The 26,905-nt window shown below is 41.0% G+C and overlaps 1 protein-coding gene across 3 annotated transcripts in view; it reads right to left on the reverse strand.

Annotated features, from left to right (window-relative positions):
* The window catches only part of arhgef10la (Rho guanine nucleotide exchange factor (GEF) 10-like a), a 129,671-nt gene that overhangs the window by 9,982 nt on the left and 92,784 nt on the right, over positions 1–26,905 (reverse strand). For all 3 annotated transcript variants that reach the window (XM_080461407.1, XM_080461405.1, XM_080461406.1), the window contains 4 exons: positions 15,344–15,430; positions 9,106–9,320; positions 8,016–8,173; positions 5,818–5,960 (listed from right to left, as the gene is read on the reverse strand). In XM_080461407.1, the coding sequence (XP_080317533.1) occupies positions 5,818–5,960; positions 8,016–8,173; positions 9,106–9,320; positions 15,344–15,430 (603 nt within the window). The remainder of the gene's footprint in view (positions 1–5,817; positions 5,961–8,015; positions 8,174–9,105; positions 9,321–15,343; positions 15,431–26,905) is intronic.

The raw sequence follows: 26,905 nt of genomic DNA on the forward strand, positions 1-26,905 counted from the left end.
GTGTGTGTGTGTGTGTGTGTGTGTGTGTGTGTGTGTGTGTGTGTGTGTGTGTGTGTGTGTGTGTGGGGGGGGGGGGGGATGGATAATATGGCAGGAAGAAACAAAGGAATAACCACACACAGGGAAAACATGCAAACTAATAAGATATGCTACCATAACCCTCACTTGCGTTGAAAATACATAATTCATTGATAATAAGAATATTATCATCAAGCTACCATATTTTGCCATTCAATTTTTTTCCCTTGTTTCTTGAACACAATCCTTTAGAACTTAATGACAATTCCAAATCAATATTCTGAATATAGCACATTTTCTGTGGGACATTAGCACCATGTAATGACAGGGTTGGGAAAGCTTTTCTAAGAGATCCGGTCAGAATTTTATCACAATTAAAAGATTTTTTCAATGTCCGTTTTGGTCACTTTCACACTTTCTAGAAGATTCTATTACATATAAATATTGTTAGCAGGTGTTAATTGATGCAGATTTTAAAATGTTACAACACTAAGAAAAGGTTGCATGAAATAGCCTTTAGCACCCGCGGGAGAAAACACCTAATTAAACATATTTTAATGAGTGTCCTATGAAGAGTGAGTGACATTACAGAGTTTCATTACATGAACTCTGAATATAATTGTTATTATTTGTGGATATTTTGGATTGTGCATGAGCTGAATTTTGAAGATAATTTTCCGTTGTCAACTGGCTGTTTGTTTTTGTTTCTTCTGTGTCTTTTCTGGTCATCAATATGATTTTATCCAACTCAGCGCTTCGCTGAAGCCGATCCCGACTATGACCGAAAGCAGTGTAAATCCTGGACACATGGGCAGGGCAAGCCCGGAGAGACAGACGGGTACGCCTAAACGCCTGGAGTGAGGTGTATGTGTCTCTCTATATATATATATATATATATATATATATATATATATATATATATATATATATATATATGTTGTGTCAAATAGAGGATAAGTACAAGCCACAACTGTTGCCCCCAACCAACAAGCTGGTATTAGTCTGCTGAATCCAGCAGAGCTCACAGAGATGAGGTAGTCAGTGAAGCCTGACAGTCGTAATGTGCCCTTTCCACTCATCGCGGCAGTGTCACACTAACACCAACATCCGCGCTAAAGTCCTCCACCGGCACTGAGAAACAGCGGCGGCGCGAGAGCCAGAAAACACTGCCGCTAGTCTGAGCAGCTCATTAGTCCTTCATTACGGCAGGTGACACGGTGTGTCTGTCCTTTACCGAGAGCCAAGTCCGCGTCTCCACTCCGAGGGCAGAGGAGTCGAGTGGACGCGTGAATGATAGGCGAAGGCAGTGGGAGTAAGAAATAGTAATGGGAAGAGGAAGGAACAACGCCTGCCAGTCGGTATTGATCAAAGCCAGTGTGCCCATGCGTGTCCTCCTTTGTTAAGGCCCGCCTACGTGGGAGCCACTTTATACCTGCCGCTTGTTTGGGGCTGCAATAACAAGACAGTGGCTGATCCTTCGAGGAAGTCTGAAAACCACCGCACAAAATGTTGACATGTTTGCACAAAATTACATTTGTGCGAAAATGTAAAAACAAACAAACAAAAGGGGGTTTCGCTATCCTTTGATTCAAATAGACTCCCGCTGCGCGACTCTTTGCAAAATAAAATATCACTTGATTGGTTGAGATTTTCTTCATTTTCTCCTTATTAAGTTGTTTCAGAATCCCATTGTGTTCCCCGGCTCCTGCTGCTACCGAGCCCTTTCCGTGGGTCTTTAAAGAGGTTTTTATAAATGCTGTGATTTCAATGACATATCCAGATTTGTGTCGGGAGCGAAGCTATTTAAACCGAATTTTACTGTAAACATCATGATCTGGTGAAGGGGACAGCTTCTGTACAGAGCAAGAGGGAATGTGGATAAACAAAGAGCTGGTGGCCGTGCTTTTTAAGGTCGGACGAAATACTTTTATCCGCAGTGACTCTGCTAAATATAACTATCTCCACAATATCAAGCCCTCTTAGTGTATCTATGCAGCAAATCACAGATAGCATTAATGAGAGCTGGAGCTAATTTCAGTAGTGATGAGAGCTCTGCTTCTATCCGAATTGCCTCCTTATTCCAATTCACGAGTGGAGATGGCAATCGCAGACCTGAATAAAATATTTTGATAAATATTGGATTACCATGACAATTTTGCACGGGCATTCATGGGGTCCTAGAAGATGGAATCCAAAATGATTATGGTGACTTTTCCATCTTTTGTCGGCTTCAGATTGGTATTTCTGTTTCAAACAGCAAAAAAAGGAAAACATAAAAGAAAAGAAGCTGATGTTAAATTATTGTGCAGTATATTATACAGTGTTTTTCCTTTGTGCAACATAAACCTTATATTTCTATTGGTCATTATTATTATTATTATTATTATTACTGAATGCACCATGCTGTCTTATTCAGCACAATAGCTGAGTAGTCCATCCATCTTGTGTACTGCTTTATACAATTTACGATCGTGGGGCACTGGAGCTCGTCCCAGCTGACTGTGGGCGAAGGCAGGGAAAGCCCTGGACTGGTCGCTAGTCCATCACAAGGCAAACAACACACACCTCACGCACACAGCGAGGAACAATTTCAGAGTCAACAAATGACTCGAACATGTAACGTTCACACAGAAAGCTTGGATGTGAAACTGGGCATTTCTGTATGATGACCATCGTGAGGTTCTTGTATCGTATAAATAAAATGTTTTTTTTTTTTTTTTTACCAGCGGTAAGCATCTCGGCGGCGGTATCAAAAAGATAATAAAAAAAATACGTCTTTTAGCTCATTAGCTGCTTAAATCTCAGTCATGTCTTTAAAGTAAACACTGTCAAATGTGCCGTTTGAAGGCTTTGTTATACTATACTGTCATCATAAGACTAATGACAAATTGTGAATCCCTCCTTTCGCTCCTTTTTGTTTCCCTCTTTGCTAACAGCCATTGTGCTGTTGAAGTTTTGTCAGCACTATAATTTTCATGGATCCCACAGGGGGGGGTAGTGTGTGTATAATCAAATAACACAAAGCTGTGCGAGTCCGCGCAAACTTGCAAGCGTTCCGATGATGTATTGGAGTCCCGTTTCATACAGTTTCTACACCTCAGTAAGCACAGTCATGTTTACCAAAACAAAAAAAAAGGTGAAAGTCAAACAACGGCAACGTTTGAGGCTTTGACTGCGAGCGCTTGAAAAGAAACTCGTGACGAGCGGCCGGATGGAAGATCTGCGGCATCAGATGAGACACGGCACAGTCTACCTGCAAAGTCACGGATAAATGATTCAAGAGTACAGCAGGATCTCACAAAGCGGCGAACATCCATGTGGGAAAACAATGGAATGAAGTGAAGTGAATATGAGCACCGTGACCCTCCAGCCTGGCAGCCAGTCATATCTCATCCTACAGGTGCCAAATGCTGCTTGTCCAGCTCCAGGATATGCACCGCAGCCCCCATGAAGTCGGGCCTCTTGAGTCCATATTAGTGAGGAAGACAAGGTTAGCGAAGAAGTAACCGGCGCTGACCTGCTAAGCTCTGCGGGAGATACGCTGAACCAGAACTGTGGCTCGACTGCGTGGCCATCCAGCTGATTAAGCTTGTGTCTCCTGGGGGAACCGGGCAGGAGGGGGGAAAAAAAAAAGGGGGGGGGGGGGGACGCAATAAAAGAAGACATTGCTCACTCAGCTCCCCCCTGATTATGTGGATCGCCAGGAACACTCACCGAGCAGGTGTGTATTGATTATTCACATTTGTCAGCTGCTTCTTCCAACTTGTTGCAATTTCAAAAGGACAAAATCAACTTTGCATAATTCTTTGGCTGCACGGTGCGTACTATCTGCAGCTTTATATTTGATGAAACGAAGGTGGTGCATTTCTCACTGTCTTATTTATTCATTTTCTTCATCCAGAAAATAACTCAATTATATTTCAGAGTTGAAAAAAAAACCAACAAAAAAACCCCCTCATTTACATAATGAGCAATGAAATCCCTGTCTTTGGCTGGTACTGTGCTACTCTGCTGACTTGATCCCGTCCAGCATTTTAATCTTTATAAGTCATACATTTTTATTTATCCAGGGAAGATTTACTTGGTACACAGAGCTCTTTTTTTTTTTTAGCTAAAGCTCTGCCCATTTATCCAACATCCCACATGGACATCTGGGAGCTATAATTAAATGGTAATGGTTTGCAGTTCGGCATCTGAATACCATATTATCATTGCCCACAGGAGCTTGTTTTATGTCATTCATTATTGTCTACCACAGTCGGAGAAGTCACCCTGATATACACGCTTAATGACACGGCGTGCCGAAGAACACCTTGGAGAGTGACTGCACAAAAAAATGGAGAGCATGACTAAGACAACACCCAGGATGGCTCGCTGGAGATAATGGAACAAATTCCTGTATCATAACTCAGGGTGACGCAGCCAAGCCGAGCTTATTTGTGCGTGAGAGCTCCAACAAACATCGTGCAAATCCAGGAGGCGCATGACTCGTTGTCCACGCAGAAGCTTCCGGCAGTAAATCTCGATGACATCACGCATTATAAGAAAGGCTCTCTAAAGCAGCGTGCATAAATCCACAAAATGGAAGGATGGGAACATTTCCTAAATTGATTTAAAAAAAAAAAAAAAAAAAACATCATTGCAAAAATTAAACACTGCGCCTCAATAGTTTCCCTAATAAGCTTATTCATTTAGGTCGTCCAGCCATGGCGTTGCTGAAAATGAGAGTATTTATCTTTAGGTAAGAATGGAAGAAAAATAAGACCATTTTTGGGATAATTTCTATATATTGTTATATTATGCGGTTTCAGACAATTTGATTTCTATAGACGCAAGTGCAAACAAGAATATGTGAGTACCAGTGTTGTTAGTCGTGCTGCTCGGTGCTGAAGTTGTTCGCACACTTGCGTCACAGTGAGAAAGTCTTTGGTTTGATTCGGGGCTCAGGGTCTTTCTGTGTGGAGTTTGCATGTTATACCCGACCATACATGGGTGTTTTCCAGGTTCTCCCAAAAATAATAAGAATAAAAAAAGATATGTTTGTTAGTTTGAATTTAGGCGTTAGTGTGTATGCTTGTCTGACCGTGTATACCAGAGGTTCTCATCATGTGGATGAAGGATTGTTACTCACATTTTGAAAGTAAAACTGTAAATAATTGTTATTTAACTTATTTTTGTTATTTACATCAAATAGATCTTCCCTGTTTCAGATGTTCTTGGTGTCATAGCTCCCAGCATGGATTTTCTCCACCTTTTCCCTCGTCAACTTCTCTTTCTCTTGTATTTGAGTGGCGAACTCTGTTGTTTGTTGACAGTATACTTTGTACTGTCCGTCAAATCCTGTTCCAAGCAGGTTATGACCTGTTTTTTTTTTTTAATCTTTTCTAACAAAACTGTTTTTGTGCTTTCTTAAAAATAAAGAGGCTTTTTTTTTTTTTTTTGTTGCTCCAGCTTGTCATGGACTGTCATGACGTGTGTTGACGCACTCCAGCCTCACAAACCGGACTGACCTTCAACATAATTTTGGTTAGTAACCGAGTTATAAACGTGTTGTCAGCGCACATTGGCCAACAGTTGCTTATTTGCACATCACTGGGACAAAGAAACCAACCACAACAAAAAAAAACAACAACACAATAGTCTTTTCATAAGCTTTGTCTTTGGTCTTCACCAACTCTTGAGTTGTTTACCGCAATGCACTTTCAAGGAGAAGCTTTTCTTGTTTGTTTCTTGTTTTTACAACCCCCCCCCCCTGTTGAAGTACAACTTCATGTTTCCAACTGTATTGGAGTTGTTTACCTGAGTGTTGAGGCTGGAGATTTCCAGGACTGTAACTGAGTTCCCACAGCTTGCCCATACAGAGTCATCCAGCACCAGAAGGGTCCGAACAGGTTCTGAACCCAAACTTACACTCCGACACGAGTCGGGGTCCCAAAGGTCATCTGGGGAAAGAAAATGCAGAGGACGAGAAATAACTACAAAACAGAAGATAATAAGGATAACAACCGAGGGATTCTTTGAAATCACATCCTGTTATTCTGGGGCTTTTATTCCAGACAATGACTCTCATACATTGGGTGAGGAAATTGAATGCATTTCAGATAAATGCCGAGTGTGTAAAGTTAAAAGCTGTTTAACACGGAAGAGCAGCGACTGAAGCCTCAGTGAAGATGGTCCAAAGTAGAGAGCTCTCTCTCTTGTTTTTATGTACTTTAATGACCAAACAAATATAAGAAAGGGAAAAGGATGACTGAAATCACTATGCATTGTTACCCATGGGCTAATAAATGCACACTTTAATGGAGATTCTTTCCAGCCTTGAAATCACTGGTGCTTTTGTCTCCGAGAGGAACTTTGGATGCGTCATCGCCCCTTTTTGCTTCATCAGAGTAAAGATGAAAAAGCAGGCCGTTTTACTTTGAGTTTTAATCATAAGCCACAAGAAAAGTGAATTGCAGAGGGTTTTTTTTCTTCTTCTTCTTTTCTTTGCGTTAATGAAGCAAAATTAGAAAGGGGGTGCACCCAGCCATTTAATTAACATTTTGAGTTGTTTATTTCTGCCTTTCATAAGAGAATAGCTTTACAATGCCTTCTAGCTTCCACAGGTTAATTGTTTGGCATGTGATAAAGGTCATTATTTTCTCCACCTTTTTCGAAATTCAGCGTTGTGAATGTCCCTCGGGCACCACGTGCCAAGTACGGCCACGCCGGTGCTCCTGGCTCTTCAGCGCAGAGACCGACCTTATCGCACCAGGCTCCACCTCATCACTGTAAGATATATTCCTTTGCGAGCCGACATGATGTTTGATGTGCACGTTGCGCAACATTCACGAAGCAAGAGCGGTGCCAATGCCGAGTATATGGATATGCATTTTCTTACAAGTCTCAACTAAAGCCCGGGTACCTCCGAGCTGCTGCAGACTTGTTTTCAGACAGTAGCACTCTAGTCAAGGGCATAAATCCTTAACAGATGTGCCGAATCCACAAACATTCACCGGCTCCCTCCGGAGTTTTTCTCCTGTCCTTTTAAAAAAAAAAAATTATATATATATATATATATACACAAAGCATGAAGAGTAATATTTAATCGGCACGCGGCAGCTTGGTGTAATTAATCATCCGTTCTACTTGGGAGGAGAGAGTAGCACAGGAGGCAGGCAGGCGCGTTGACATACTGTGGCCAGGTAGAAAGAAACCAGCGATAGAGCTATTGTGCTCCCGCTGGCTGTGAAGGCTGCAAACCACTGCTGAGATGGTGTTAAGCCCCCGCCTTGGCCGACTGCAATGCCTGACTAAACATGGCACGCAATCGACCACATGGTGAAGTGCTATTTTCATACTTACAGCAGGTGTGGAAATCACCGGGATGGAGAGATTATAGTCACACAGGAGAAGTGATTTTAGGGAAATTATTGGAAAGGGGAGTCAAAACACAAAAATCAGACTATGGAAAATAGATTTTTTTTTAAAAGAAAATTTGTCATTGGAATGCATAAAAGTTCATAGAATGAAATCAAATTACATTTACCCAAATGAGATACACTGTAAGTATATTTAAGGAAAACTATCTCATTGTTGTTAAAGAATATATCAAATTGTGTTGATTAGAAACCTAATTTACCCACTTCAGTCTATTTTGTCATATTTGTTTAAGAAACAACACCAACTTATGGGCATGTGGGTAAACTGTATTCAATGACCTCATGGAAAACAACCAACAGAGATTTATAAATTCCACTTATTATGAAAATGAGACTTATCAATTTGTTAAATATAAATGGGCAAATATGTCAGGTTGCATTTTTTAAAGCCAGCATTCCTACATTCCTACAATATGATTAGCGCACCACAGTGTGCATTCGGAATCATCCGTAAACGTAAAAACATAGTAGGTAACAACACACACAGTCTCGCTTCTTGCACAGAAAGGCAACAGGACCTGCTGACAGGCACTAAACTATCAGTCTGGAAGCAAAGCAACCTCTGGAGCACCTTACCACCGTTATTTCTTCCATAAACCATCACGGTCCCGTTCCGCAGGCCCGCAAACAGGAAGCGGGACGAGTGCCTCAGGCACATCACGGGGCAGCCCTCTGGGTTACGGAGGGTCAGCAGACATTGTGCTGCACTGTCCACACTGCCATAGACCAGTACGCTGGAAGAACAAGAGCAGCAGAAGCCAACGTGATAAATGAGTGTCATTTGAAATGACAGAGTGCCTCGTTTTCGTGCGGTTTGATTTAACAGCGCACAAAGCATTGCGTATGTGGAGCCACTCCGTCTTTCTCGCGTTTGAAATGCCATCTGAACTTTGCTGCATTCTTATTGTCTTCTTCAGAATGACAAATGCACATGACTGTTTGTTTCTCTGTGTCTGTGGGGGAAAAAAAAAAAAAACGTTAAGTAGCATTTGAGCTGACAGGTTTTCGAGAGTGCTAAAGTGCTGAAATTGTGTTTTTTTTTTTTTGTTTTTTTTTATTATTTTTATTTCACTGTATGTATTTTTGCTTTTTCCCTGGACAGACGCTCCCACTGGAGGATACTGAGTCAGCATAAGGAAACTGCTGACATGTGATTCAAGTTCTCTTACAAATGACTTACACTACTCTTAATGAAAACAACATAAAAACAGATAAATATGATACACTAACAATATTCTCTGTCTCAAGAAAGAAAACTTCAATTTATTCAGTATGACTGTGAAAGGAGACTGAGATTAAACCATTCCTGTATTACACACAGTGGGGATCAGAAGGTTTATTGGATCTGAAAATGAAACACTGATCTTAGCAGAAGTCATTTTATTGACGCTGTGCCGGGGTGTTAACTCTGATTTCTTGCTTTGATGAAATATTGACAAGCAAATCTTTACTGCCAAGGATCTCAAGGGACCATAACAAAAGATAATGGAAGGCATGATTTTATAACACAACATGTAGGGCATATCTGAAGGGGCATGTGTTCCTTTCCTAACATTTGCACTGGTGCCCTTGAATCTTTGCGAGAAAAATTAGATTTCATTATTTACACCTTCTCTTTTAAGCAAATCTCTTCTTATGTGTTGGTTTCTTTACACGAGTCTCTCACCGGCCGTCGTCTAATCCAACGCAAACATTGGAGCCGATCCCTGTGGAGGCCTTGTTCACTCCCACCTCCATTTCCTCTGTCGGAGAAGGTTCTGGCACATAATCCAGACATCGGACAGCAGAGCCTACCTGCAGGCTCTTTACAGCCCTCGGCGTGGTCCTGTTGAGGGAAAATATCTCTATCTGCCCTTGAGAACCTTCTCCACCAGCCGCTACCTGTAGGGAGAGAAAAGTAGGAAAAAGGTTGAAACCCCATGTTAAGATTTACCAACACACTGAATCATAATGCCACAGTCAATATAGTGTTGAGCTTCAAAAAAAAAAAAAAAAAAAAAGTAGCGCGGGAAGGAAGAAGAGAGAGCGGATCCATGCCAGACTTCCTTAGATCATCCTGGCAATGTGTGCTCACTGTTTTAATCAATTTGTGAAGGCCAGAGGATAATGTGACTTCGGTTAAACCTGTCAGCAATAGATTCAGAAAAAAAAAAAAAAAAAAAAAGTTAAGGTCAATTATCCTTTCAGACCTTGACATCTGTAGTCTATGCTGGCTTTTTTTTTTTTTTTTTTTTTTAATATCTCTCAGAATGTTAAACACATCATGTAATAGATTCACAATGTCATCTCCAGAACATCAAACAATCAACTCGAAACTTCTGCGATCGTTTCATCAGAAAGAACAGAGAGCCTCTCGTAAGTTTCAGAAAGGATTCAAGCTGGTTAACAATGAGGGTTTGTGTTTTCAGGAGTTTACGAGATCAAATGAGCGACCTATTGCTGGAGTCAGTTTCTGATAAGATGACAATACAATCGTTTTCAATTAATTAAACTGACGACCGACGATGGCACGTTCAAGGTCAAACTGACGCTCACACGCTGTAAATGATTCCCATAATTAGAGTATTTGATGTACTGTGCTGAATAACATATTGAGACGGTCAAATATAGATAAGATATATTGAATGCGTGCAGTTGTGGGAATGAAAAAGCCCAAGAAAAACTGTCCAATAGCTTGACGTCGTCACAGCCGTGTGACCACAGACAGCCTGCGATGAGCTTTCAGTTTTTCTCTGGTAAATCTCATGAACACGGTCTCACTGCACCTCACAGGGCGACTTGCTCCTACAAGATGCAAGTAACCAACAGAAATCAGAGTGAGACAAAGTGCTGCATCAAGACAATAGTTTGGAGATTCTCGAGGAGACAAAGTACTGAACCATATGCACATTCTCCCTCTATTTCCACACCGAGCTGTTTCCCTTTACATAAATGCTACTAGAACAACTGCTCCATTCTTCCTTTATTTCCCGAAGGCGCCAGTGGCGTACCAGGATGACGCAACAGAGGACATTTTTTAATCCCAGGGGGAAATTCTTCAATTTAGGACACGATCATCAACAGGGTAGAATTATGCTGATAAACCGGCTGTTGTAGACAAGTTTCTCAAATTCACCCGGTGGAATTTGGCAAAAAAAAAAACACAGACTAGTCGAAATATGAGTGTGCATGTTGTCCCTGTGGGTGCGTGGGTTTTCCGTCCACAGTCCAAAAATATTCATTTTAAGCAGATCAGTAATTCTAAATTCAATGGATGGATGGATGGATGGATGGATGGATGGATGGATGGATGGATGGATGGAGCGAGCGTTGATGTAGACAGAGACAGACATTTCCCAGCATGCACAGCACTTTTGCCCAATCACCATATATTTGACCCAGTTAACTTAAAAAAACATGTTCTCTTGTCTATATTTATCTTTGCGATGGTTTGAAATGTTGACATTGTTCTAAACTATTAATCAAGAGTCACGCATTACTAGATGACCACATACATTCATGACTCAACATGCACTCATGTGACGTGTCTCTGATTCAAATGCATTTAGCAATACTGTAGTTGTAGTTGGTTCAAATGTGGCTCGAGAGCACAAAACAATTGCGTTGGCCATAGTTACTGCTGTCCATCAGTGCCCACATAGATATACTGACAATCTGAAACAACTTCAGTGTAAAACTCAGCGCGTCTAATTGTATTCAATATGTTTACCAGGAAAGCCGAGAAATATTAATATGTATCTTTGTTTGAAAACAGAAAAGATCCATAACCTCTTCTCTTTTATCTCAACCGATCACCAGATGGGAATATGGACAGTGGCCACTTGACAACTGGTTCAAACAATATAGTGAATGTGAACGGACTAAATCCAACGAAAGTACTGTTATTGAAAGCACTTTACTACAGTTACTTACTAAATCCAGCTGCCTTTAAGTCACTGTTTTTTCTACGGGCAACATTTTTACAGCCCACTATCAACAAAGAAGAACACACCAGCTTAACGTCACGGAAGTTGAAAGCTGGGGGATTTCCGTGGCTCAATTTGGAGTGGGTTTCTATCAATCAACACCTGTAGCTGCCTTTCCCGTTTTGAAAACGTGGAATAAAAAAATAAAAAAATACTGTCCAAAGGCGAAAATAATCTTAGATATTCTCAAAAGAGGTCCACTGATCATAACACACTTCCCAAGGCGACGCACACCCCACAGCCTAAGTGTCCGCCTCAATGGAAGCTTGATTTCCCGCGTAACAAAAGTGCACTGGCCGTTCTGTAAGCCTGTCAATGCCAATACTGAGCAAACTAAGTAAGTGGAAGCCCTCCAACCCATCTCTGATGCAATTCCAATTAGGGTGGCATTGCTCTCATTCCCAAACAATTAAAGTGCTGAAGGTTTTCAATATGATTTCATTCGTTATGCCCGCGCGTGTGTATGTGAGGTCGTGGTTGTTGACACAAATACAATGCCTTTCCTGGAAAAGAAACACAGCTGCCTCCTGCAAGAGCCCAAAGATTTATTCTCCGTATGAATCACAGCGTGTGAATGTGACATGAGCTAAATATAGTCTTTAGCTCTTCTCCTCCATGCTCACCCTTATTTGCATGCAATCATTTGTTTGATTTGTATCAGCGTGCAGGATCTGGACAGGAGCGATCCTTTGGGCTTTTGAGAATGAGCCAGAACAAATAATGGTCTGTTGCACAGGGCGAAAAGAAGATAGGAGGGACTTATCTTGCAGCGAGGAACTCAAAAAAAGCTATGTTTAAAAGAGAGTGTGGAGCTGGAGCCAGAGGCACGGACCCCTCATCCAAGCTCCTATACACAATTTTATACATTGCCATGTTCATTTGAACGCCTAAAAACACCCACTATCCCTGTAAAGTGAACTCCCTCTCTGTCCCGTTTAAAACATTTTTTTTGCCGATATTCATTAAAACCAGTGTCGTGACTAAGACATTACTACTTGTTTAAAGGAGTGGATATCTAGAGCTGAGCCCCAGAAAGATTCTTTACCCGGGAGCAGCACAAACTTCCTGAACAGTAAATGCACTGCCAACATTAATTAGATTGCTGTGGATGCAGCGAGGAAACATGGGAGAATAGTCATGATAACGCACTCTGCTAAACTGCGTTCGCCACATTAGCAATCCGAAACCACAGGTCACTAGATAATTTGTTTTGCCCTGAAATTGTGCTCTTTAAGTCTACCATTACTGATTCACGCTAGAAATTGCTAAGTTAGTGAATAGGTGTACAAAACACAAGAGGAAAAGTACGAAGTTGGTTAAAAAAAAAAAAAAGAAGTGGGACAAGGAAGGTGAAGGCAAACATGGGAACACTGGGGTATCAGGCTGATTAGACACAATGTCATTACTCTGATCAAAGCACGCAGAAATCCCCAGAGCCCATCTCACTTTAACATGATTAGTGTCATCCCTTATTTGACAAGCCTGCCAGGGAGGTAGAACCAACTGGGGGTGGGAACGCTCAGCCACTAATTATTCGTCCTGGATCTGCAGGCCTTCACTATTTTATTTTACTTAATTTTTTTCGTAGATACCCTTTTGTTTTTGCTCTCCTTGCATGTTGGGACTGGGTGTTTATGTAACAATCACTGTGCTGGAAAAAGGTCAGACGTGCTCTGTTTACGGGTTCCGGGCCCCACTACATCCAAGGAAGCAGGAACGCAGAGAAAAGTCATTATTGAGATTTTAGTTCGAATCAAACAGAGACCTCCAGGATGAATTTCGCATTAGAGTTTGCTTTAAAGGACGAAGCTTTCAATAAGAAGAACCTGCAGATTTATAATAGCCCCTATTTTTGTTTAGATTATTAAAAATATTCTTATTTCAATCGTGAGAGAAAACAAACTTTTTGGGCTTATTTAATCATGTCAAAATGCTGACATGTAAATAATATTTACTCTATGTAGTCTATGTAGATTTGACACTTACGCAAGAATTAAGTCTTGACATTTAGTCAAAATTGCAGCATAACATGGGCGGGTGATGTTCTCATACATTGCATATGTCATAGGAGCAATAATTCATCAGAATAGATTTAGTCTCAGCTTCCATCCGGAACCTGGTACCTTTCACAGTCTACAATCTTTTTATGCGTTGTTTCATTTCAGTAGTTCCAAAGCTTGATTGAAATCTAGCCAGCATAGAATTACAAACAAGCATGCGCGCACACACGCACGCAATCTAAAATATTTCGGACTCTAAAAATGTAATCAGGTGAGTCTGTCCTCTGCAAGATGGAATAAAAAAAAAAAATAATGTAAAAAAAAAACTAAAAAAGATGTTATTAAAGAAAAAGAAGGAATTTTGTTTCACAGAAGTTAAAAATAAACCCAAAAAATATGTTTCACATCCTTGACATAGTATCTATAAAGTCCCTACCTTTTCACATTTTGAATGTCATGATATACAGCCTGCAGCTGGTGCCCCTGTTATAATTTAGATTTTGTCAGATAGAGTTTCATATTACTCTTAATTATCAGGCCATGAAATGACTGTACTTTATTGAGTTTGTTGATCTTTTAGGAATCCACAGTTCCTCTTCACATACTCTGGTCAGCTGTGCTCTTTGCTGACATGTAATAGTGACTTTCTGACAAGCACAACCACCCCCTGGCACACAAAACAAGCTACAGTAGTCACTATTGAGGGGAGATAGAAAGATAGCTCCCCCGCCTTGGGAGTTCTGCTAAAAGTTTAAAACAATTGTGGGTGTTCTTGTGGCCTCCCCTCCATTCAGTCTCTAAACAACTTCTGCCGCTATGCAGCCGGTCAAAGAATACTAAAGACACAAGAGTTTCTCACAAGCCTTTACAAGCTGCACACGATGCATCTGCAGTGTCGAGACGCCGTAACACTGGCGCTTCAAACACGCACAAGCTGTTTTAGGTCTTCATTAACACTGTGTATTTCTGTCATGTTTTATACATCACAGTAACATATATATATGCAGTTTAAAGCTGAGGAGACTATGTTTGGTCCTCATGGATACATGCAAGTAAAAACACACTGAAACCTTTTTTGAAGTCTTTGCTCTGACTACCCCTCACATTTTATCTTCCGAGTGTAACCGACTCAGCTCGCAGACAGTCCACCATTGTTTCTCCAAATGTTTTGGGAATACAAGGTTCAAGGCATTTACGTTATCTGTGCTTGCACTCCAAAAGAAGCTCAAAGTTGGAGCAGCCTGTGCCATGATCTCACAGGACTCTAAATGCCACCATAGTCCCTTTTCCTCATCTGAGTGAGCATCCAGTCTTTTACAGAACAGCAGCACAGAAGCAATTAAATCCGAGACACACGATGCGTACCTTGTGTCTTAGAGGGACCTAGACTTGATTTAGCCACCTTTTAGGTCAAAGGAGGATTACTTGATAAATTACTCACCTTCTCAAAAAAAGGACGAGAGCAAAAATTGAAACTTTAAGATTAATAGCAGATTCCCTGCATCATCATTTTTTTTTTTACCCCCCCTCTTTGAATTTACCGTTCTCTCAACATGCAGCCGAATTCCCACAAATCCGGGAATGGTGATGTGATAGTCTCGCAGCACAACTTGCCCCACTCATCATAAAACACTCTACCGCAGCTCCCTCTATACTGAATTAATTCACAGTTTTGTGGTGACATTTTACAGAGAAAAATGTTTTGTACGACTCACTTGCAGCCTTCAGAAATCTTTTCTTGTTCTCTCTCTCTCTTTTTTTTTTTCAAAAAGGAATGAGAACATAATGAAGAAAGGGCATTTAAATGGTCATGGTAATTATTCAAAAAGCTCAAATTATCAGGAATGTTTTAGTCATTTGACACTGAACCGAGTGTGTATGCATGATGCATATAGACTGACGATATGCAAGTGTGTGTTCATAAAAACATATTACTCACCCAGAGGTAGCCTTGAGGTAAGGAGGTACTTGCTGCTGAGAAACCCAGCAATGCACAGTGTACGGGGTTGTGGAGGGCAGCTTCCAGCTTGAAGAGAAAAGATTAATGTGGATTAATATTCACAATGCAAACTGCTTTGATGCATTGTATGTATAGTGAATCTGTGTATCACTACAAGAACAAGTTTATTTTAGTCTGACAGCATAGCAGTACAATAAAATGTGTTTCAAATACTCAATTCCAATTACATTTACATATGTGTCGACACTGACACTGAGATCTGATCTGGGTCTGATCTCATTTCCAGCTGACAACACCTTTGGATATTGCTTTCTGAAGAAAAAGCAAACTTGAGAAAAAGAAAAGAAAAGAAATAAGGACGAAGAAGAATAGAAGTAGATGCCTTCATCTGTGAAGCTGCAGTACTAGGAGCTCGCTGTCTTGCGTTTTGAAGTGAGGAAAAAAGCCATCTTCCACAGCTGGAATGCCAAAGATGAAAGCAGAGAATGCCGACTTATGCAGCTGCTTTTATTTCAGCTGTTGTCACAGTCACCACTGTCCATGAGACTATATGGACGCAGAAACGGGACCGATGTCATAGTATGTATCTGGAATCCTTACAGAGAATGATTGTCGATTAAACCGATATACACTGCCAGTCAAAAGTTTAGACATGCCTTCTCATTTGGGTCCAAGGACCCAATTGGAATAAATAAATAAATAAATGAATAATAAAAAAAATAAAAATAAAAAAATAAAATGAATAAATAAATAAATGAATAAATAAATCAATAAATAAATGAATAAATAAATCAATCAATAAATAATATATATATATATATATATATATATATATATATATATATATATATATATATATATATATATATATATATATATATATATATATAATTATTTCTACTTTCTACTTTCTACCACTGCGCTAACTGCTGCATTTTTGACAGCCTAAACGTGCTCTTCATGGAAATTTGCACACAAGACAGAAGTGGCAAATTTTTTTATTCATTTTATCGTCATTGCACATGTGCCTGGCAAAATGGCTCCATAGCGCCCCCTACATTGTTTTCACATTTGTTGGAATTATATTATTTTCACGTCCCATGGCCCCAAACTTTGAGATATCCTCCTTGAGATTAAGAGAAAGTCTCTCAGTATATATATAAAGAGAGATATAGATAGATATAGATAGATAGCACCAATGTATCCTTGACCATGTACAGATATGAATTGTCCAATCAGAGTAGTACATTACCTTTCTATCAATCACCCATTCTTCAAAGACCCACAATTGGTTATCGAACTGACAACTGATTTTTTTTATGTCGCCGCAAAAGGATATACAATGGGAGTCCAAATTGGCCATTCACGAATGAAAGAAGAAAATGTATTTCAAGATGATGGCTTATCAATGATAGTACTTAAGCTGCAAATACAAGGGTTTGAAAACACTCTCAGATTTCAATTTCCACTGTCCTGCGGGCCCTCGTCGGACACAGCTGAAGCTAACAAATGTGTCATAATCAAGCACAGCAGAAAGCCTGATTACAAGCCGCTTCGTACAGCCAGGCATGCAGAAGCAGAGAGACGTCAAAACATGCAGAGTTCAAGTCCCTCTTCATCTAGAGGAGTTTGGATGTTTTCAGCTGGTCTAGAAGAGTTTTCCTGAGGTCCTCCAGTTCCAGATTCATTGGTGACTGCAAAATGGTTGTAGGTGTAATCCTAAGCTTGTGACTCTATGTGTAAGCTGTGCAATAGCCTGAAGAACTGAAGACTGAGCCTCATGACCTCAGGCTTTGAATACATTCACCTTTCATCAGAAAGTCTTCATCATCATATGAACTGATGAAGCCTTTTGGTTACTCCCCAGGCAAGTATCTGGGGTGTCTGGGATGTGTTCTCCTTTTCACCCCATGTCAGCTGGTATAGGCTTCTATCCCTATTACAATTCCTCAGTGGTCGTATTGCTGCGCTGATCCTGCGAAACTGAGGACATTCAAGCAAATTTAAGATGTCTCTCTGTTTCAAAACACATCTATCTATAAAATAGATAATCACCATTAAGTTTCTGAAAGGTTCACACTGAACCATTTTCCAGTATGTCAGAGTGAGGTGTTTTTAAAAGGATGGATGGTTCAAGGTTAGTCAGCATTGTGCTACAGCCTCTTTATCACCAGAGGACCAATAGTCTATTGTCTTTACACAACTATTGTCCCATTGAGTTCAAGCCTAATGTTGTTTATTTGCTTTTCAGCCATTTACACCCTTTGATACACAGATTCCAATGTTCAAAACACCTTTTCACAATATTTTTAGGAAATCTTGAAAAAAACAACGCCACCACCACGTAAAACATAGGAAATGTCAAGAAAGCCTTTCTATTTTCAGGTTGCTTCCAGATGGATACAAACTAAGGTGGTGATTAGGTGATTATATGGTTGTTGCAGGCAAATTTTGATGGATCATAATTTTTCTCACACTGAAATGCACGGACTGTTGACTGAAAAGACACACGGGATTTGTGGTACTTTCCTGGGAGTAAAATTGGTCAAATGTAGGAATATATACAGGGGTCCAAATGATGGACATAACATAAAAAAAGCAAGGTTCCCGTGGGCTCACCACCTGCAGGAAGGTTCTTAATCGGTGCAATGTGATCTGGGTGACAGTGCTCAGACTGCCACCCCCGCGACCCGGAAACGGATAAGCGGGAGAAGATGGATGGATGGCTGGATGGAAAAAAAGCAAGGATTTCACTAAAAGGAAAAGATGTACAGTATATATCTATATTCCTACAACATATAGCAGCTTTGCTTGTCGGACAATGAGTGATTGAGGCTGTCGTTACAGAGGCTTTCTGATTTGGCGCTAAACGCACTGCTCCTTCAACCAGAAATCTGTCTGCTTGGGAATTCTGATTATTTTGGTGTATGACTGCTGAGGGTGGGCCATGTGACAGACGGACCTGCTAATTGTGTGTTGTCAGGGTGATTGTTGGGAGGGTGGGGGGGCTTGAAAAGGGGGAAGAGTGAGAGAAAGTGAGGAGAGTGTCAGCGATGAGAGCTGCATGTCTTTACCTGTCGTCCTCCGTGGCTGCAAGCATCAATCACAGTTAATTTATAGCCACCCTTGGCCAAGACCCTCCCTCTTCTCTCTCTTGTAGGTTGTGTTTGTAAACACTAAACAAAAGAGGACGCTGGCCACAACACCGCTCTCCTCATCTGCACCGCCAGGCTATTTCTCCACTCCCTTGTATCTGTCTCCATTTATTCAGATTCACTCCACAGATGCGTGGCCCTTCCTCTCGATCAATCTCTCCGTCCCACTTTACCATTTCTCTGTTCCGTCGTTACGGCTTTTTTTTTTTTTTTTTTTAAATGTCTGCCCCTTTTCCTCTGTCTTTGTCTTTTTCCCCCCTCTCTCCTTCTGCTAGCCCTCCATCAAATGCTGTGAAATGTTTTTTGAGAAGTAATTAAGCGGCAGTCATAATAGGTGTCCATATGGAGGCCCCGTGGTTAAGGGAAAGAGGGAGGCGGGGGGGGGGGGGGACCAGAGGGACTTTAACACAGTCCTGGCAGTTCAGTGACGGCCAGATTTTTATCAGTCACCTGAGATTTGGAAGCATTGTGAACCAGTTTTCCCAGGCCTAGACTGCTTTGTATGTTAACACATGGCACAGTCAGTCTGGCATTACAAATAGGATATGTTCATGGCACCGGAGCAGTCACATTATGGTTCCATAAAGCATTCAAAGGCAGGAATGTGCGCAGGGATCATTCAGACAGAGGGTTGATGTGTAAATGATGAGGACTGTTAATGAGACATCCGCCATTTGAAAAATTTGACGCCTACTCTAAAGTGACTGAGAGTATAAAGAGGAAACCTTATTTAAAGAGTATTGTGTGAGTAATGAGCTACTTGCTAATGACACTCTATTATGCCTAAAAATACTAAACAGCACTTCTTTCCAGAGGGAACATTATCAAATCCAGACAATCATGCAATAATTAGCATCGGGCATATTTTCCAAATTGTCAGCTTGGTATGAAGCGACATTGTGTATGAGAAGAGCAGATACTGAGGCGAGGATGGATTCCCTTCCCATCTAAGTGCAGACAGTGACTGTGATCAATACAGTAAACCACTGGTCCACTTATTGACCTCCCTTAAACAGCCGATGGAAAGAGCACGAGTGAGCACAACAACAAAGCCCGTGAGATCATTTCCACCTGCGAATGTGCAAATTATATCGACAGACGCAAAGGAAATGTGGACCTACAGCAATGACCATATCACTAGCAATCCCAATGCTAATACGGTATCAGTGAGGCCCCATTTAAAAATCAATGACGTCCAAGCTTTTTTCGAAGTCTATTGTCAGACTTGTTTATGCCACCTCTGTGTGTGTGTGTGTGTGTGTGTGTGTGTGTGTGTGTGTGTGTGTGTGTGTGTGTGTGTGTGTGTGTGTGTGTGTGTGTGTGTATGTGTGTGCAGTCAAAGTTGAGGAGCTGGAGCTTTTCCCCAGTGTTGGGGCAGGATGGGAGAGGAAGGTGAGCCTGTAAACCAGCTGAGGGAGGTTTGATGGAGGACGTCGGGGAACGTGGGGAGGAAATGGGAGGAAATGGGCAGGTGAGCTAATTAAAGCGAGAGTTGTTGATGTGATGAGAGGGCAGCCTCCCAGCTGCTGGTTACCGATGACCCAATGGTCGACAGAGAGTCCGCCCCACCCATCACCCCGAGAGGGCGCCAGCCCATATGCTGATTCCAGGTGGCACTACCCGCTGTTTTTTTTAATGGAAGACGATGTTACAATCTGTGTAATTACATGCATTCGCGCTAAAGAGAATAAATGACGCCGTTGATTGTAATTGTCTTTTAACATTTATCTCTTCACATTGCTACAGCTTCTGGTAATGCATGTCAACAACTGTGACTACCACTAGTTACTGGTAGTGGTCTAATATGGAAGGGGAGGGTTTTAATGATTCATGCGATTCACTGTCACACTGTCAAAGCAGTCTCCCCTTGGTGAGGATGACTTTCCCAAATCCAATTAATGTTGTTTTACCTCCTAAGGCTATTCAGGTGCAATATTCCTCTGTAAACACAGTGAATTCAGCTCTCAGATATGTAGGATATTTATCACACATGAGATTTGTGACAACGCCGTCCAAAAAAGGTTGGTGTCTCATATACACCAGGGGCCTATAATGTTATCAGTGATGAGACACGCTGCAGCCGGCATTGTTTGGCTGCCCCCATGCTTATGTAATATATTCGCTTTATTGGAAAGAGTCTTTTATAGTCACTTATGAAATATTGCCTTGCGTGAAACTCCCTACCACACATTTCTGGACTATTCAAAAGGGGGGAAAAAACTGTTTCAAAATACTGCAATGTACAGCCTGCTAAAAATCTAAAAAACAAATATTATCTCCATGAATTGCATGGATAAAGAGAAATGGCTGCTGTATATTAGACCCAGGGAAAGAAAATATGCCTGTACTTTTTCTTTTTTTAATTCTATAGTCACACTGCCTTCCCCCAATTCCACATACCAACAATCTTTTACACGCACTAACAAGCACTAATAGAAAACTTCCACTGTTTATTAACTGGTAATTGACTGGTGCTGGCGCTCTCTCCCCACTGCAACCTCACTGCCTAAGGCTACAGGCAGTACGGCCGCTCAGTGAATCGCCAGTCAACCAGAAATTACTTACATCCAGAGCAGTGCTACAGGTAATGCACACTAAACAAAACCACTACCATTTGAGATTTTGCTCATGCCGAGATTATCAAAAAGGTAAGCCCAGAAAGGGACTTTTCTTCTCTGCCAACATATATATATATATATATATATGAGGATATGGAGCTTGTTAATTATGGTTTGTTTTCACTTGACCTTAAATGTCACGGTGGGCTCTGAAGTGTGACAGGAATGACTCCGATGGCAGATGCTCCCTCATGTTCGAAGATGTGACCTTGTTATTGATTCCTGACAAAAACTGTTAAAATACTATTCCTGCACGATGCAATATGGCTGCACTTGAATGCATGAAACATCACAGTATGGCTCTATTATTTTTCCCAAGACAGATATAAGAAAATGAGCAGCTGATGCTAAATCCACAAATAAAAGTAATACACAAAGAGAGAAAAAGATTATGAGAAACAAACATAAACCGCCTCTCCTCAAAGATCTCCTAAACTAATAAAACAGATGGCGAGAGTGAAAATTAACTAGCAAGGTGATGCCAAACAACTGCTCAGTGAGGATGATTGACTGGTGAAAGCAAGATGGAGGGGGAGACCACCAGAGACGAGTTTCCATGTGCATCAGTAAAAGCAGCAACCGCTTTCTTAGGCAAAGTAACAGGCTTACAGAGCCAATACAAATAACTCGATGAACAGGTTGGGTGACTTTAATGGCACAACAAACTATGAATATGCATTCGCTTTCTTTATTTAATAATTCATTTGTTGATCAGCAGAGGGGAAATAAATGTCACAGTGCTGTTGATCCTTTGCAATGAGTTTGAAGTTCCAAAGTTAATCAGCATGATGGTTGTGTACACATCACAAACCCTTAGTACTGCTGTACGTTAGTGACGTATGACTTCATAGTCCAGAAAGAGTAAATTTGGCATTTTGCCCTGCTCATCGGGGTTTAACATTGCTGGCTGTGTTTATAAAGACATTTATTATTTTATGCTATATTATGAGATAACTAGCTGGTTTGGGCCAGTTTAAGGTATTGAAAAATAGCAATGAGTTTCAGGTACCAATTACTTCATACTATAATGCCAGTACTTTAAAAATAAAACTAAAAAACACACCTCATGAGAGGAAGCAGCAACAAAACAGCTGAGATAAAGTATCAACGGCTGCAGAGACATGCAATAAAAACACGCTAACACCTGTGATAAATCATCACTGCGGCAAGTGGACACAACCACATGTTTATGTTACACACTGATGGAGCTAAGCAAAATCACAACTGTGTATACGTTACACACCGATGGACCTTAGCGAAATCTTAACTGTGAAAAGAACAGTCTCGGTTAACACCCGTGACTGGGTCAGTGAGCAGCATGAAGAGAAAGAAAGCAGCAGATTGCCATATACATCAAAAGTAACGAGTACACCGTGAACAGTAAGAGTTGCTGTGTTACTATTTTCATAATGTGAATCAGGTATGAACTCATAAAGTCATTGTTAAAAGGTGTGGTGTCATACAGTATTTTTTTTAAACAAACCAGGGGCTTTAATAATGTTATCATTGCCTCTTTTTTACTAAAACAGAAAATGAGAGTAAAAGACAAAGGTTATTTGAGGGACTCAAAGGCTCAAGTGAAGGACTATAGGATAAACTACAGAAGCCTTGATGTGACGTGCCAATGACTTGTAGATAAGCACACATCAATGATGCAACCATGAGGACAGCAAATGCTTGTTTGCTCATGATCTACATTCCAATACATCATACGCTCTAATGAACTTAATACAGAAGGACAACAGGATCAAAGCTGAAACTTGCTTCATGTTATGATTTCATGAGCGAGATGTCACCCTGTGATTTAAATTCCATCAGCATCTACACGCACAGATCAAAGGGCCAACCACCTGCTGTGCTGGCAGGCCTGGGTTACACCCAGAATATTCAAAGTCATTCCAAGACAATGAGATTAAACCATCTGCACGAGAAGGCTGAGTCGACAGCCTGATCTTTAACTCTTCATAGGTCCGCATTAGGTGGTTAGGTCTCACGGAAAAAACCATATGGCTATCAGCTTATTATTAAAACTGGCTCAGGACATTTTTCTCAATTTAATAACCACTGTCTGTACAGTAATGATTCCCTGTCTCCTCCGGCTGTGCCACAGATCATATCAGTAATAAGGGGAATGAAGTTGGAGAGAGGTTTAGCATATCGCTGCTTCGAGCCACAGCCTGACATTGGTAGGACATTACAAACTCATATTCATAACTCGTCTGAGATTTTCTTCCTCATGTCCTTCACTGCTCCTAGCTGAACGGTTGCAACATGCCTAACAAATGTGATGCAAATGCGCTGTGTCGCCGTGCCCCCTCTGCACACGCACACACACACACACACTCACACACACATCGCCGACTCCCGCGGCCACGGCAGCTCCAATGCCGGATGAAAGCAGTATACTGCCCCTGCATTAATAGGTTCAAAAGAGGACTACGGGCCAAAACTTGTGTCTCGTCAATCACTTCCTCCATCTTTTCTCCTTCCCGTTTTGCCAGAGACAGGAGACATCCGCACTGGGCCCGGACAAGCTTCGGATGAGCGATCTTTACCCACCTCAAAGACAGAAACTGACACAACAGTTTGTCAACATGAGGTCCGAAATGAAACCCCGGGCACAAGAGTGGACAAGGCTTTCTATAATCCTTGATATCAGATGGCAGGAAACACAGAACAAAGGGAGCCGTGGTGCCAGCTCAGTCCGAGCCATGTGGTAGCTGCAGCTACTTTTGCCAAGAAAGCTCTGCACATCAAGGAGCACCTCCTGAATTTGAATCTGCCCCTTACAGTCCTTGGATGCTGATTCTACGGTGGCCTGCTTGGCACAACATGAGACACACACACTCATCACAGATGTTGCCCAAATACTAATCTTCCTGTCCAAGCAACACACTTCAGATCCACTCTCTTGGCATTCAGCATATTTTGATATTTCTTAAATAAATGCACTCTTCGGTAGTTTGGATGAATCAGCCCTCACCTTTTTGTTTTTCTTTTTTTTTTTCCCCGTAATCACAAGAAACAAAGATCAAGCCTCCTTGAAGGAGTTTCAACACACAGTAATTAAAGTAAGTGGACACACTGACAAATAACTTAAATGCTAAATGGAAAGTTGAGACTTGCATCTACTTCAAAAAGCAGTAGAAGGTAAAGGCAACTTGTCCTTAAAGCTCTTAACAGTGGCCAACAACAATAAATTAGACAGCATTTAGAATGGGAGTTGTGCATGTCTTGAAAGCAAGTAGCAGGAAGACTAATTAGCCGAGCAGAGAATAAGGAGAGAAGATATCCCCGCAACAGACAAGACGCATTTGGCACAATAGGAAATCAAAGAGGAGAGAGGGCTTTCTTCCCTTTCCTTTTGAATTGATGCAGTTTTTTCCTATCGTCCCCTCCACATTGATGCATAATCACAGAGGAAGAATGTGACCAAATTAGCACATTTAGCAGATCTGCAGGATTTCCCTTCTGGGTACATAATTTGTTCCTGCATGCTATCTTGACAAGTACAGAGTGAGCAGAAACCCAGGGCAAGAGAAGAAGGAGAAGAAGAAGAAGAAGAAGTCTACTCAGAGGCATTGCTAGAGCGTCTATGATTCCCTGTAATTAGTATGTTAACTGTCACGGCAACAGATCAGGCTCTTCGCAAATGACCTCTATTGTCAAGCGAACCCTTTCATGAAGGCACAGGCTCTGTGCTGCCCTCTGTTGGGAAAGAAAGTAACAGTGGCCAGAAAACAAGTGTCGGTGTATTCCTTTTGGTTACAGCTCTAATCGTGAACTTCTTGTAAAGTAAATCGTAACATTTTGAGATACTTCCAAATGTAAAGCCCAGTCGTAACCGTGGCATGCAGACTCAGCAAAGGTTTGAATCATTATGCAACGATGGTGCTTTGAGCCATCGAAAATCCCAAGATTATGAAAACGGCTTCCAAGTGGAGAACTTTCTGAAAACCATTCTGTTATGCTGCGACTCCTCATGCGCACCACAGCTGCAGTAAACACTTCTTCTGCACATGCACAGGTAGATAGACACTAACAACAACCTGCGACAGCGATCCAACTCGGTCGATTTCTGCACGCAAGTGTCTCTGGTTTCATTATAAAACAAATAGAGAGCACCCAGTAGTGGCTCTACATTTTTTTCCATTTCCGTGTAAACCCACATCTTTTGGTGTAGTCGGGGCCTGGGTCCAGGTGTCTGTGGCTCAGTTGGTAGAGCAGTTTGTTTCTCAATTAGATGGTTGCAGGTTTGACCCCCATGTGGCCTTGAGCAAGACTCTACTGAACTCCAAACTGCTCCCAATGGATGGATTCAGTTCATTATGCTGCCTCCCTTGGTGTGTGAATGAGTGAATGTGGCTAACAAAGTAAAATGGAGAACATCCGAATATACTTGCATCCAATAGATTTCCATTGGATGTCGGATTCGTATATGCCCTAAAGTGCAACATGAGTCATCAAACATTGGACACCATATAGACAGATAAAAAATAATGGAATTTGATGTCTAAATACTGTGGTTATATTTTTATGGGGTGATATTTTGTTTGTCAGTCCAGACAAAAAAGATCAGTAGTGAGAAAGCATTTAATTGCACAGTGGAAGAACCCGTTCTGCCGTGTATGCGACAATAAACCTCCTGAAAATGAAGTTAGCCTACAGACAAGATAAAACTGTGGAAATGTATAACTTATTTTATTAGGTTTTAGGATAAACAACTTAAGAACTTTATGCCTCACTAAAAAATGTACATAATAAATGCAATAAAAACAGACTAAGAAAGAAAATTAAACTAAGCTTGTGTAACCGGAGCAACCGTTATAGGTTGTGGGACGTATTGCCTTTTTCAATATAAAAGCCTCTGACTCCCATTAACAAACGCTATATGCTACCAAATTATCCTAACAATACCGTTTTCAAATCACACATAGGATGTCTGGCATTCGACCCAAAACAACTACTGTTCACACACACGTCGTTGACACTGCCTCCCCTAAATTTTGAAATACAGATATATATATACACAGATATGTTTTGTTGAAGTGAAGTACTACTAATCACTAGGAGTAGATAATCCACCCAGAACTCACACTCTGGTCCTATCAATACAGCACAAATTGAAATTTCTAAATCCTTTTCACCATCCGTGTTCCAGTAAATTAATTAAAAGCTTAGGTACGCATGATGTGACGATGACATGATTATGTTAACATACTGGTGCTAACGCAGCCCCTTGGGTATTTGAATTTCAAATCGCATACATCGGTAACTTTGCTGTCGACTCTGGCAGCGCAGTGCTGGACAACAAGTGGCAGTGGGAAACGGTAGTAGTGTTAGTGAGCCTGAATAAACTGACTTCTGTCTGAATTCACATGAAAAAAAACTAAACAAAACAAACATTCACCGCAGCATTTGGAATAGTACAAAATTTGTATTATGAGCCTCAGTTTTTTTAAACAGTTTTTAACATTTTGGCAATTTACTTGGCCCGCCTCAATTTTTCTCAAGTGTGTGTGTAAAATCTCATAAAAGCACATGCCTCTCACCAGCTACTTAACTCTGCACATGTCAAAATAAAGTACAAACTTTCATCGTCTCCATCTCCGCCTCTGTGGGTAGTCCATCTGCTTTTGTTTTGTTTTTTTTCCCGTTTTCTTTCTTAACTCCAGCCTCAAATAATTGTGCAGAAAACACAGCTGTCAGTTGCTACTTTTCCTTCTTTGAAATTACTTTCCAATCATCATATGAGAGGAACAAACCGA

The sequence above is a fragment of the Lipophrys pholis genome (genome assembly GCF_963383615.2).
Source record: "Lipophrys pholis genome assembly, chromosome: 4".
In the NCBI taxonomy this organism is placed as follows: domain Eukaryota; kingdom Metazoa; phylum Chordata; class Actinopteri; order Blenniiformes; family Blenniidae; genus Lipophrys; species Lipophrys pholis.